The 13,927-nt window shown below is 38.4% G+C and overlaps 1 protein-coding gene and 3 non-coding genes across 4 annotated transcripts in view; 3 read left to right on the top strand and 1 right to left on the bottom strand.

Moving 5' to 3' along the window:
- The first annotated feature begins 2,508 nt into the window (after nt 1-2,508).
- The window catches only part of LOC108135959 (ecdysone receptor), a 69,129-nt gene continuing 57,710 nt past the window's right edge, over nt 2,509-13,927 (top strand). The window contains exons 1-3 of the mRNA XM_017256911.2: nt 2,509-2,701; nt 6,849-7,329; nt 7,816-7,982. Of these exons, the coding sequence (XP_017112400.1) occupies nt 6,908-7,329; nt 7,816-7,982 (589 nt within the window). The 5' untranslated portion in view covers nt 2,509-2,701; nt 6,849-6,907. The remainder of the gene's footprint in view (nt 2,702-6,848; nt 7,330-7,815; nt 7,983-13,927) is intronic.
- Trnan-guu lies at nt 5,487-5,560 on the top strand. Its single transcript has one exon. It is a non-coding gene; the product is annotated as a tRNA-Asn (tRNA).
- Nucleotides 5,786-5,859, bottom strand: Trnan-guu. The gene has a single exon. It is a non-coding gene; the product is annotated as a tRNA-Asn (tRNA).
- Nucleotides 6,716-6,789, top strand: Trnan-guu. Its single transcript has one exon. It is a non-coding gene; the product is annotated as a tRNA-Asn (tRNA).

Here is a 13,927-nt window from a genome sequence, read left to right as displayed (position 1 = left end):
ACAGGGTCGAATGCGCTTTATTGGATTCCCCTAGCTAATAGGTTCAATAGACGATTATTGCAAATTAGCTTAGGTGAACAGTGAGGTTATGTCGAGCGAATGCACGTCATATTAAAAAAGGGTCATCCCCAACCTGAACCTCTTCTGTTTTTTTGCCCAGTTTTTGCCTTCAAATCAAACAATAACATCTGAATTCCCACGGCTTACACAAAACACAAGAGATGTGCGTGCTATTTTCCCAGCCCAATGCAATTCGAGAGTGGATAAGTAAAACAAAATTCCATTGAAAAAAAATTAAGAAAAAGAATTAAAATCAAAAGTCACATAGCAGCCAAAGCGGCAGCGACGTCGACAGCGAGCGAAATCAACACAAAAAGTGTGTTACAAAGTCAGAAGCGCAAAAAACAGCAAGAACAGCAGGAACAACAAATCCCGGCAGCGCAGTCGCCAGCAAGTAGAGCTTAAAAGCCACGGCAAAAAGAAACACTGAACAGCAGTAGCAACAACAAGTCGGACTCGAGCTCTGCCAATGAGCCCAGCATTGAAACCAGTTTTCAGTTTCTCAAAAGTTCCGCACTCTGGCCCAAAGCCAAAGCCAGCAGAGCAACAACAAGAACGCGTTTGTGTGGCCAAGTGCGCGCACAGTGGGGCCACAACTGAAGCCATTAAATTGTGTATTTTTATGTGTAGGCCGATGAAGTTTAAAAACGCTGAGGCTAGGCTTTAATATATTATCTCAAAAGATATCCTGTCAAATTGGTTTATTTTGTTCCCTTTTTTATCCATAGTTGCCAATAAAAGAAGTTAGTTAAGTTTGGTTCATGGAAGTTCAACTTTATCTAAAATAAGTATTGAAGCAAACATTTAAATCTTTTTTTTTATTCATTTTTTTCTTTACCAAAGCTTAATTTGTTTCTTGGAGATTACTAAGTTATAAAAACTAACAAGAAAGCAAAAGATCTTCGGCAAGCCGAAGTTTATGAACACTTGCAGCTTTTGCAAAAGTTAAATATTATTTAAATTAATATGTATATTTTTGAAAACATTAAAGCGCTGATGATTTTTACCTCAATTATTCGATAGTGGGTTTCCGATTTGGATAAAATATAAAGTGTAATTATCAATTATAAATATTGCATATCAACGAATATAGTCAAATTAAAAAAAGAAGACAAATCTTTGTGCTGCCTATATAACAAGGAATTTTGACATTTTTTTGTGGCTTAAATCCAAAATAAATGTCTGTAATTATTTACTCGTATAAATGAAAAACAAAAAAAACAGCGTCGAAAATTTCGGGCAATTCGCTAGTTTTCAACCACTGTGCGTTAGTGCTGCCGCTGTGGCTACTGCACCGCAATGGTTGATGTTGTTGCCGTGGCTCTGGCTCTGGCCGCTTCGAGCTGCCGCGAAAGTTGAGCGAGCGCAACTCTAGAGAGTCAAAATAGCCAAGTACCAAAACAAAATCGAGTTTGAGAAAATCACAGAAACTAAAAGTCAGGCTCCAGAGCAAAAGGGCGGCATTGCCAAGCCGAAAAAGTCGGCAAAGAGCGCCTGCGCAGCAAAAGCAACAATTACAAGCTGGCCCCTGACAAGAAAGGGGGTTGCGGAGAGGGCGGCAAAGGGGGCCCGCCAGAGAGCGAGAGAGAGCTTCACCTGACAGCAACGGCAAAGGCCGAGCAGCGCTGCCACCGCAGGCGGCAGAGGCGGCGGCGTTGACGTTTCAGTTTCAGAGTTTCTCGAGTATTACAAATTACATCGCGCGCTGTTGTCGGTGGAAAAATGCAGAAAAATCGAAAATAAACTCGGTGACCGTGCTAGAAAATCGGCAGAGCAACGCGGAGAGTGTAAACAATTTCGGATTAATAAACACACTTCCTCATTTTTGTATGTTTTGAAACAAAGCTTTTCAAATTAATCAGCATTTTGTCTGCTAATCAAAAAAAGCAAAGCCCCCAATCTCTACTCAATTGAAGTAAACCTTAGTTTGATTGCACTACAATTTTTTAGTGAAAATAAGTTATTTAAGCCACAAAAACTGTGCCGAGCTAGATTTCCACTGTTGTTGTTGCTGCTGCTGTGGCGAGTGACACGTCCCCCCTTTCACCCCGCCCCCTTCGTCAAACATTCCATGCAGTTGGCGCTTGTTTACTCGCTCAGCGAGAGAGGGATTACGCGGGAGAGACTGCGAGAGCGGGATAACTGAAAACTGCTCTTTGGACAATATGATGAACGAAATGAAAAGCAGTTTGTGCCCAAAACTTATTACAGCGATTTCCACAGTGCAGTGTGCCAATCATAAAGTTCATTCAAACTTTTTGCTGAGTATTGTGTTTTTGAATTAATTGCGGCAACAACTAAAATGTCGAAAAATGCACGTGTCTGGGCACTGCATTTCCTACTCTCTCTCTCGCGCTCTCCACAGCTTTCTCTCACCCCCGCGGTGTTTTCAACCGAATCACTCTCTTTCTCTTTCTTATTGTAGAAAATGCATTTGCACCGTGGACCGAAAATGACTTAACATTATTAAACTGTAAGCAATCAAATTGAGTTTTCTTTTTTTAAAAGTGTTAGAAATAGCAAATTTCGGCTTTAAGTGAACTCCAAACAATAATTTGAAAGCAATAAACACAGTGAGAAGTAAAGGTAAACAATCATTGCAGCGGATTATTTTAGGAATACAGCCAAACTGCAAAACTGGGTGAGTGAGTAACAGTGAGCGTATTTTCTTTTTTTTTTTGAAAATGAGTCGGAGCGTTTCTCATATGCATTTGTTTGTAGCTCAAAATCCGGAAATCAGTGCGAAGTATCGGTGCATGTGGGTCAATGAAAAATAAATCATTTTGCAACCGAAAACATGGCGATATCCAAAATTTAAATTTTTGTAAATTGTTAGGTCAAGACGAATTCTAAATTTGTTTACTTTTGTATAAAAGCAAGAGAATTGTTTTTTTTTATTAATTTCTGAAAAAATTATTAAACTGTAAAAGAAAAGGATCCCAGATTTAAGTTTTATGAAGTAAATTATTCTTTGATATAAAATCCAAACAAAATACCCAAATTTGTTACATCACGCCTGCGAGCAGGCACCACTTTTGGTAAAAAAAACTTTTATTAAGTAAAGTTGAAAACAGCATTCTTTTGCAATTTTTTTTTTTTTCAAGTGATGCACCCTAATTTTAAATAGAGCGTGTTGTGATACTAGTTATTACACAGTGGCGAAGACTTTTAATGAAAATGATAGACAACAGCCAAAAGTTTTTGAATTGCTGAAATTTCTGAGTTTTATGTGAAACACCTAAAAACAGCTGACCGAAGTTCAACTAATCAGCGATTCATTTAGTAGACGCCTGCAACAAAATACAAATAGTCAAAAGTTTGCAATGCAGTAAAGTAGACATTTCCGACCCTATAAAGTGATCAGGATCAATAGCCGAGTTGATATTGTCAAGTCCGTTTGAAACTATAAAAGCTAGCAATTTGGGATTTGACGTGCAGATTCTAGTAATTCACTTTAAGGCAAAGGTAGATTGCAGTTAGTGGACTGTGTGAAATGATAAAATAACTATGATAATAATAACTATTTAAGAAGCTATCGAGTTTATAAGTTCTCTGCCAATGCTCTACCGCAGCTTAGCCTAGACTCAGATTTTTTTTCTGGGGAAATATTGTGTTTGTGTAAGAACACTCAGAACAAAAAAAAAAAACGAAGAAAAGTACATACTATTTTTTTTAACATCAAATAACTATTAATGTCCCAGGTTTAAATCCCAGATTCAAATTCAATTTGTTTTTTTTTTAGGTTTAGATACGGTTCTAGAGGATATTATAATTTCAGTCAGAAGTTTGCAAAGAGAAATTTTCTTACTTACTAAGCAATTTTAGAAGTGGGGTTTTAATTTTATTAAAATCGAACGACTATATCATATATTTAGCTCTCATAGGAACCATTCTCTGTTTTTCAATTTATTTGAAAATATTTCGAGATATAATATTGCGTTACTATGTCAAATTTATGTGTTTATAATAATTTTTTTTAATATAATTTTCATCTAACTTTATGGTGTTATTTCAATACAAAACAGTATATATACCGTTTCCTATTTAAATTAAAAATTGCCCATTAAAAATCATGAAATCTTAAAATCGAGATGTACCCCTCAATGTAGCGTAACAAAAAAGTTTTCCGTGGCCTTTCGCTATCGCACTTTAAGATGACAAAGTTTTACGCTCAAGACCAAACTAAAAATTGATTTTTTTTGCTAATTGATATGTACATAAATTGCAGTTGCTTTGTGCTCGGCGGCAGTGGCAATTGGAAATGCAGATGAGTTGTGGTCGCCTCACCAAGTTTTCCCGGTCATTTTAGAAAAATACAACCCAAACGGAATTCTCCTGTTTTTGTATGCAGCGGAAATGCATCATTTGCAGTGCGTCCCCCTCGATTGCCTCACCCCTCCGGCGGTCAGCCGGTCGTCAACCGTGGTTGTTGTCCGTCCGATTGTTTACCCACACACAGAAGGAACGCAACAACACGAGCAACAACAAGCCGGTCCGAGAAATTAGTGCAAGTGCAACATGCCAGAAGTAAAACGAAACGAACCAAAAGGCGAATAAACTCTAACGAATGCACGGCGATTGGGGGAGGCGAGTGAAGAGGAGAGGAGCTGAATAAAAGTCTGCTTCTGTGGTGCTATTTTTCATGTGCCACAAATAGATTTTAATCTGCGCAACTGACGCCAAAATTTTGCATTCGCCGTTCGCTGCGCTTTTTTCCCGCCATGCTCCGCATTTTTATTGGGTATTTTTTTTTGCCCCTGTTGGGTTAATTAAAATTTGATAATCGTACTGATACAGGATTCAGATGGATTATATAAGCATCCGCTGAAATTAGGTCACAGCGCTCGGATCCAGTCGGTCCGGCTGGGCCACTCGTAAGTGGTGCTGCCCAACGTGAAACGACCTTATCAAGGATTCTGGGTCAATATGCTTACGCCATTTTGTCGGCGCCTCGCTTGGTTGCGTTCCGTGTGAGGGACATTGGAGGGCTTGTGCTTAGGGTGTTTCGCTTTGTGGGTGGTACACTTGAGAATTCAATTTTGCGCTAAAACAAAGGCGCCGCCTTTAGTTGAGGGGGTGGTCGCATGGCTCTGCTTTAGTTTAAGTTCCTCCGTTGCATGTCACAGTACTTAAAGTGCATTAAACTACTGCATTGACCTCGTTCGACTTCAGGTAATCGACATATGGTCATGCAATTTAATACGCCAGCACATGCACATAAATAATAAAATTGAATGCCAAAGGGCGCCTAGACATTTCCCTAATTAGGTAAATGAAGCAATCAATGGAAGATATTGAATGAAGACAAATAAATACTTCTGAGGTAGCTGCCTAGCGCTTATTAAGCGATAGTAAAGATTTATTTTCAGATTAGCAAATTGCATTTCCTTTTTACAAAAAAGCCACCTGGCGGGCCGTGCGCAACAGCCTCCGTGGCGCAATTGGTTAGCGCGTTCGGCTGTTAACCGAAAGGTTGGTGGTTCGAGTCCACCCGGGGGCGGATTATTTTTTCTTTCAAAATCAAAATTTAATTTTTTTTGTACCCTAACGGGTAATTATATTGTTAAGAGTCAAACATCTTTACTTGTAGAGTCTTTTATAAATCAATAAATAATTTTTAAATATTATTTAAGGTTTTAGGTGAAAGACATCTTTATTTTTAATGGCCAAAAAAAATGGCCATATAATTTTATATAAGAAATAAATTTAATTTAAAAAAAGCTACCGCCCCCGGGTGGACTCGAACCACCAACCTTTCGGTTAACAGCCGAACGCGCTAACCAATTGCGCCACGGAGGCTATGGAATCTGGCCGGCAATATAACTCCTTTTAGACTACCAAAATAATGCATTTATACCCTGTAGTGCAAAAAGTAAAGTAACTCATCGCAACAACATTATGGGAGATTAACAACAGGAATCTTTTCATTTCTGGAACTAATTTTTATTAGTTACTCGGTCAGAGCAAATATTTGCTTTGTATTGTCAGAAAAGTTTACTTATACCAGGATCAGTTTTCCTGGTCAGTCATGACCGTCAACCTTTCTGTCCGTACGGAAGTCTAGATCTCAAGAAATTTTTGTAAGAACTATATAATTGGAATTAAAGAGTAAATTTAATTATTAATGCTTATTTACAGTCGTGCCAGTAAAGAATCTAGTAAATAAAGATGATTAATAATTCTACAATTTGTACCGATAATATATGTTCATATATTTTTTTCATAATGTTTCTGAAAATAAAATGTCGCCATATTGGAACACACTTTTTTGCAACGGAGTTTAAAGGTTATTTTCAACATTAAAACAGAGTATTTGCTATACCTCTCGTTGTAAACCATAATTTCCGGAAATGTTTGAATAGTTGGTTCTTATGAAAAAGTTTTGTTTCATTCTGCTTTTAAAAATCATTGCACACTCCTGCATCATGTAACAGTGGACTTTTGCTATATTCATTTTTTAGAATTTTGTACTTTTTACCCAGCTAATAACTATGACTAAAAATACACCTAAATCGTTTTGAAGATAAAATCCAACTTTATTTTTATTATTATTGGATTTTGTTGGCATATCAAGTATATAAATAATTTGTAATTCATTGGAAACGAAAGCTTTGGGCTTGGCTTACGTACGATATTTGACCAGTTGCTGGCATGTGCCTCCGTGGCGCAATTGGTTAGCGCGTTCGGCTGTTAACCGAAAGGTTGGTGGTTCGAGTCCACCCGGGGGCGGCTCTATTTTTTTATTTAATGATTTTTTTCTAATGCCTTTTATATTTTGATCTTTGCAGGATCATAGAATTTAGGGAATTATGTAATCTAAACGAATGGACATCATGAAGGTGTGGCCATGTTGACGACGAGCGGACAACTACAAACAAAGCAAAAACGCTCGACAATACCCAGCCACATTCTGCTGCAACAACAACTTGCCGCCACTGCAGGCGCATCCTCCTCACCCACATCATCTTCGTCCGCCAGCAGAAACCATGCCGCCCTGACCTTGCATGTGGCCAGTGCGAATGGCGGCGCAACAGCGACAACATCTGCATCCGCAGTCGAGGATAAACTGAGGCCAACACCCACGACAATTAAAATCGAGCCCATGCCGGACGTCATTGCCGTGAGCACGGCAGCCGGAGGAGCTGCACCCGCAGCAGCAGCAACAACCTCATCCAATAAGACAAGTTCATCAGCAGCGGCATCAACGTCGGCTGCAGCGGCGAACGGGCATTTGGTGCTCGTGCCCAACAAAAGGCCACGATTAGATGTGTAAGACTTTTATTATTCATTCAATTCGGTCTGTTGAAAAAGTATACAGTATTTTATTAATCAACTTCTTATAAATTCAGAATCAGCCACAATTTATTAATTTCTGGCTCAAAATGCAAAACATTTGACACCTTTTGACTCAAATTACGTTGGGAATATTAACAATATATAGTAGAACACCGATTAAATATCAAAACTTTTAAAACATGCATTTCGAAAATAAATTGTTCATATATACTTCAGTTTGTTCAATATTTTCAAATTTGATATAGGTTAAATATTATTTTTTTATTAATTTTTTTTTTATATATAAATAATTTTTAAAATATTTGTTTTGTTTTCCTCTTAGTTTTCTTTAAAGAGAAATTCCGTCATTGTTAAGAGGGGCTACCAGAAAAGTGTCAATCTAATCGAATATAAGTTGATTAATACGAATGCTGTAAATTAAAACACTGAATAATTTTGTCATTTTCATATTGTTTGCAGCCCTGAGGATTGGATGTCCACTCCTAGTCCAGGCAGCGTGCCTAGCTCTGCGCCTCCGCTTTCGCCCTCGCCAGGTTCGCAAAATCACAGCTACAACATGTCCAACGGCTATGCATCGCCCATGTCCGCCGGCAGCTATGATCCTTACAGTCCCACCGGCAAAACAGGTGAGTTGTGGAACAAAACAAAAGGGTGAAATCAAAAATCGACCACAATTATATTCAAGTATATATCTGATCCAAAAGTTTACCTTAACTTATTCAGCGTACACTTCAAAATTCGATTGAAAGTTTTATATTGATACTGAGTAAATAAATTGCAAATCTTAGCATTGTCTGATTTTCAATAAACTCAAGGAACAACTTCTGTATCTGTGTAGAAGAAGACTGTTGCAATCATTCAAAATGAACCAATGAGAACTTTTGGGTCTCTGTTCTTCAAAAACATGACTTTTAATGAGAAAGTTACAAATGTATTTGCTTAACCTTTAAACAGAAACATATTGTAACTTCAAATGAACATCTACCTTTTTTCCGGTTCAGCCCTTTTTTAAAAGCACTGATGTCCGAAAAAAAAAAAAAATTGAGAGGACAAACTGGGAAACTATGAGAATAGCGTAGAACTTGCAATTCAAAGTTAAAATCAACACCAGATGGCGCTGTTTATAAACTTAATTCGGAATTATTAAATATAACCTCAGTAGCAGATGGCGCAACACAAGACGAGTAAATAGATGTGCTGTTACTTATATTTTTCACCACTGATGTCGCTAGCTTATATTTTACATTCGGAGTCACGTATTTTACATGTCGACAAGTGCGTTAATTTACCTATCATTTTTTTCTCTCGCTTTTCATTGTTCGAATTCGTCATGAATATTTTTGAATTTCGATATGAAAAGAAACATTTAACAGAGAATTAAGGAGAGCAAAGGTTTTGTTTTCAGATCAAAAATATTTATCACTTAAAATTTTTTTTATAAAAAACCTTTTGTTGGGAAAGTTTTTCATCAACTTTGAAATTTTTGCTGGCAAACTCTAACTATTATGTTTATAATGTAACTAGTGTTATTAGTGAACTTAGCGGTTGCTGATTTCAAAGAATATATACTTTACACAGAACAATTGCATTGAAAATACAGTTTTCGACGGTGTGCAGTTTCCTGATGTTTTGTTATTTTTTCAGTTAATTCAACTTGATTATAAAATTTCACTAGCTCTTATAGTATCACAATTCTTGAACATTTCTAGATTAAGTGGTTTTATATGATTTTTTATAAGCTTCTAAAATGTATCTTCATTTTCTTAGTAGCTAATCGAATGTGCAATGTTTATATATATAAATTGATTATAATCAGGAAAATATATATGACGTAGGACAAAGGGAAACCAAACAGGGAATTTGGCACGAACGGCACACAGCAAGGAATGAAAAACACGCCCCCACGCTCAAAGATACGTTCACACACACACATAGACAGCGATGCGAAACGCAGCCATAAGCCGAGAACGTGCCTTTCACCTTTCACGTGAAAACGTGGCCAGCTTCAAGGTCATGGGCGCTACAGACAAGGCAAATAAAAGGCCAAAACCCCCTGGCCAAATGGCCACCCACTCATCGCAGAGCCTCGATTCGCATCCAGACGTGGAGCGAATGTAAGCCTCGAAATTACCAAAACGCGCCGCAGTCGGGACGAGCAGACAGACAAATGATTAGGCAGAGGGGGAGGTGCGCCTGTGGGCGGTGGGCTGGCTGGCTGGCCTGCTGGCTGGCTGACAATGGCAATAAAGTTGAAAGTTGAAGGTCACCAGACGATGACTACACACGCACACACGGGCGGCAGCGGCAGCGACGGTGGCAGCAGCGTCGACGTCGTTTTTTGGCACTAAATGCTCGACATCGTAAACTTTACTGGCGTAAATTGTGGAACGAGGGGACAAGAGACTTTGAGGTGGAACACCCACAAAACCCCTCACCGCCAGACGCACGCACAAGCCAACGCCCTGCAGCCTCCATTTTGGGCCCTGGAGGTTCCTTCTGGGTGCTTTTGGGTGCTTTTGGGTGCTTTTACGGCTCCTAAAATAAAATGGCCACTGTCGGCCCGAAAATAATCGATCCTATACAGCCAGTCCCCCAAATTGTGCGTGCGCGCTTGAACTTGCCTCGCTTTCACTCTGCTCTTACTTCAACTTGGGGATATGTCTGGCGGGGCGCGGGCTGCGGGCTGCGGGCTGCGACGACCCAAAAATCAACCAGAAAATGGGGAGTTGATGGGTTGGAGCGTTGGAGACAGGGTGGGTGCGTAATGAAATCATGCCAAGGCTGTTGCCGTTGTAAGGACACACCGAGCAGACATAACCCTTGTCCCTATTCTCTCCTTGGCTCTGTCTGTGGCGTCTGTTATTTTTCTTAGCAATTTCACTTGCGATTGGTTTCTCTCCTTCTCTTCTTGTGGGATGAACGAAGAAGGACGTGTGCAATGTGGCGTATGCGCAATTCCACAAACAATCCTCCAAGGGAAAATCAAGTGAGCACAAACAGTTTTCCCAGTTTTCTTTTTTTTTTGTTTTTTATCACGCTTGATTTCTTGACTATTTTCCAGCATTTTTTTGACAGTATAATTTTATAGCTTTTTGTGGTTTCTGCTCGTTTGCTTTATTTGGCTGCTGGAATCAGTGATTTATGCGCAAGTGTGTAAGGATCAAGCTCGTTAATAGTCTGCTATTGACAAGTACAAGGTCAATTTTGTTAATAAATCTGGGAAAACCTAGGCTTTAAGATGTAAGTAAGTAAGTAATTTTATGAGAATTATTTAGCATGTCTGTATCTAGTTAATAAATCAACTAAAACAGATAAATATCTTATATCATTCACTCAAGTCTTATAAGATACACCATCAAAATACAGACTTACGGGTGTAACTGTTAATTGCATAAGAGAACCCCAATTCTTTCTTAAATTTCCAGAAGCCGAAATTCTCCTAACACGTAAATTAGCATAAAAGGTACTGGCCTGCAGGCACTTTTCAGAGAAACCTTAGCCGCCCGACCAAATCGAATCGATCGCATCGATTGAGCAATGTATGCAATTAGGTTTGCCCTACCTAATGTCTAGACGGCCAAGCCCAGACTCAGCTTAATCTGTGCAGGACACGCAATGCGAAGGCAAGAACGTCAGAAAGAATGAAAAGAACAGAAGGAGACCCATGGACAAAGCTCTTCAAGGCTTCGAAACAATGATTTTTCAATCATGCGCCTGAAACATGATAACCACCGTTGCCAGTCTGGCTCGGTGTCTGGCCTCCTAAAAAGGCTCTGGCTATCAAAGCCGGAGAACTGGTTTCGGCCACTCCCCCTTCTCCTCGTGCTTGCATTTCCTGATTATGCCTTAGAATTTGTAGCTTGACCAAAATGCGATCCTTCGTCTTTTTCAAATTTGTCGCTGCGGTTCTGGTTCGTCTTGCTTTGGCTAGTGGTGGTGGTATTGCCAATTCAAGGTCTTCGTTGGGCTCGAAAAGCGGAGGGACAGCAGATGCTTTTTTTTTGCAAGCCAGCAGGTACACTTGCCTGCCATTGTCCAAAAGGTAAAGGAGTGTACCCAAAATAAAAAAAAACACACAACTCTTGCCTTAGTGTGTCAAATGGTCTGCAGGGGTTGCTAAACCACAGCGGACGGACAGAGGGATGGACGGACGGACGGACGAACGGACGGGACGGTACGGTACGGTCTGGCGAACTTTAATATCGGATCAAGACCAAAGACTCTGCCATTGTGTTTGAGTAGTCGGCACATGTTTGCAATTCTCTCTTCCATTCGGTTCTCTTTATGATTTGCTTGTATTCGCTGTACATAAGCTTCTATATATATGTAGTTTGACCTTGATCTTGAATATATATAAAAATATACACATATCGATAAGCGTGTATATGAATAAGTTTTTTACCATTTTGGGAGGAAGACCGGCATTGAGTAAGTGCAACAGCGGGAGGAAAAGGAAGAGAAGAGCAAAATGTGATAAAAAATACAGGGTCTTTGGATACTATTACATTTAATTTAGCTTGGATGGAAAACAAAAGTTATGAACTTATTACTTAAATTTCTTAAAATAATACTACGCAAAATCCTGGTGGATAATTAATCACGTAAAAGGGAAATAATGATAAACCTTCAAAACTAAAATCATCTGCCACCAAAAAAAATATATAAGGCGACTTTTTGTTATAGAATGTGTTATAACTTCATTTGAACTCTCTATTACTAATAAAGAGAACAAAGTTCGACTAATAAAAGTTCGAGTTACGGAAGCTTGACTGTATTTAAAGGTAAACTTAAGCTTTGTATGATTACTTCGTCACAATAAAAAATTCATAAGTGAATCTATGCATGAGGTAGAACAAGGTTTAATTAAAAGAGATGCAATCAGATTTTAAATTTGGAAAAGCTTGTGAGTAGAAGGCGTCTTTCGGAAACTCCAGGAGCAGGAGTCCTGAGCACAGGACTTTCGAAGCACCCTGTGGCTAACCCAGTGCGCTTTTAACCCAATTAACTTCCCAACTGCAGGCTTCGCTGAAGAAGGGTTAAAAACGAATTTGAAACCCTGTTGGCAAGCGTTACCTAATATTCCCATCACGCTGGTATTGGTGCTCCTGTGCATGTGTGTGTGTGTGTGTGTGTGTGTGTGTGTGTGTGAGTGAGTGTATCTGTGTTCAATACGTGGAAGCATAAATAGGCCAAATGCCATTAGCACAAGAGCCTCGTGCGACGCTGTCGAATCCAGAGTGGCGGGTTCTTGTTTGCTTTCAGCATTTCGTTTTTTTTCTTTTTTTTCATTTCCCATATATAAATGCAATATTAAGGTTGCTATGTGTGTGTGTTCTTCATGCAGAACCCGCACAATTAATTCCTGCAAAACAAAAAAAAACCAACCAAAGCGAGAGAACAGAAGAAGAACCGAAAAAAATAACAAATTCCCTCGATATACACAAACAGTCATACATACATATGTGCACATTGAGTTTGTCCTTGAAATTCATGTGAAATTTTCGCTTTCATGATGACGATCAAACAACATAATGAACCGGATTATGACAAAGATAATCATGACGTTGTTGTTTTGATGGATACATTGATCGGTACTGCCCAGACTTTACCTCTAATCCCCTCGCATTTATGTAGTCCAATAAACGTGAGCTACGTGCCGCAAATGGACTTCGGGGTTAAGTCCTTTCCCAGGACAGGCGAAAATGAGGTATCGAGTCCGAAGGACAACTCAATTTGCATTTAAGCCCAGGAGTTTCCTTGTGGCAGGTGATTAGCATTCTCGTGGCATTAATAAAGTTTATTCTCAATGGGAGAATGTCCTCTAAAGCAAGGGGATTTTGAGTTAGAAAGGACATTTCAGGACTCGTGGAATTAATACATTATTTATAACTCAGAAATAAATTACATTTTTTTAAGTGGAAGTTCATTGAAATTATTTTGCATCCCCTAAAAACCACATTTGTTCTATAATTTTGTACTTATTTTGAAAAATTTTACATTTTCTAATTTTATTTAAAAGGTAAATCGCATTCTAAAATGGCATTTAGTTTTACTTGGATTAGGACATTTCAGGACTCGTGGAATAAATAAATTCAAGTTTTTTTAAATTGAAGTTCGTTCTTATCCTTTTGCACTCCTTTAAAACCATAATTGTTCTAAAATTTTTTATTTCCTTTCTGGACTAGACTTAAAAAAAAACTACATAAAATATTTTTTAAATTCTTATGTTATAAAAAAAGCAAACTTTTTAAAAGCGGCATTTAGTTTTTCTCTTCTTAACCAAGATTAAATTACTTTGAAATATATCCGCTTCTGGAAAGAATCTTCTACAAATGTGGTTTTTTATGAGATCAATAAAAACAGGAATGTACATATATTACATGTATAATGTAAATTGAAAGCTAAAAATGATTCCCAACAAGTAAAAGCATTCATCTATGCTCTTTGTTCATAAGATCAATACTGATATTTGTTTTGATATTACTCACGTTTTTTAGAGAATTTCAGTAGGAAAACGTGTATTGCTATTTAAAAAAGTTCTCTTTGGATTGCATTGCAGATTTTGCCAGTA

The sequence above is a fragment of the Drosophila elegans genome, unplaced genomic scaffold (genome assembly GCF_018152505.1).
Source record: "Drosophila elegans isolate 14027-0461.03 unplaced genomic scaffold, ASM1815250v1 contig_520, whole genome shotgun sequence".
In the NCBI taxonomy this organism is placed as follows: Eukaryota; Metazoa; Arthropoda; class Insecta; order Diptera; family Drosophilidae; genus Drosophila; species Drosophila elegans.
This window is presented reverse-complemented; position numbering and strand designations above follow the sequence as displayed.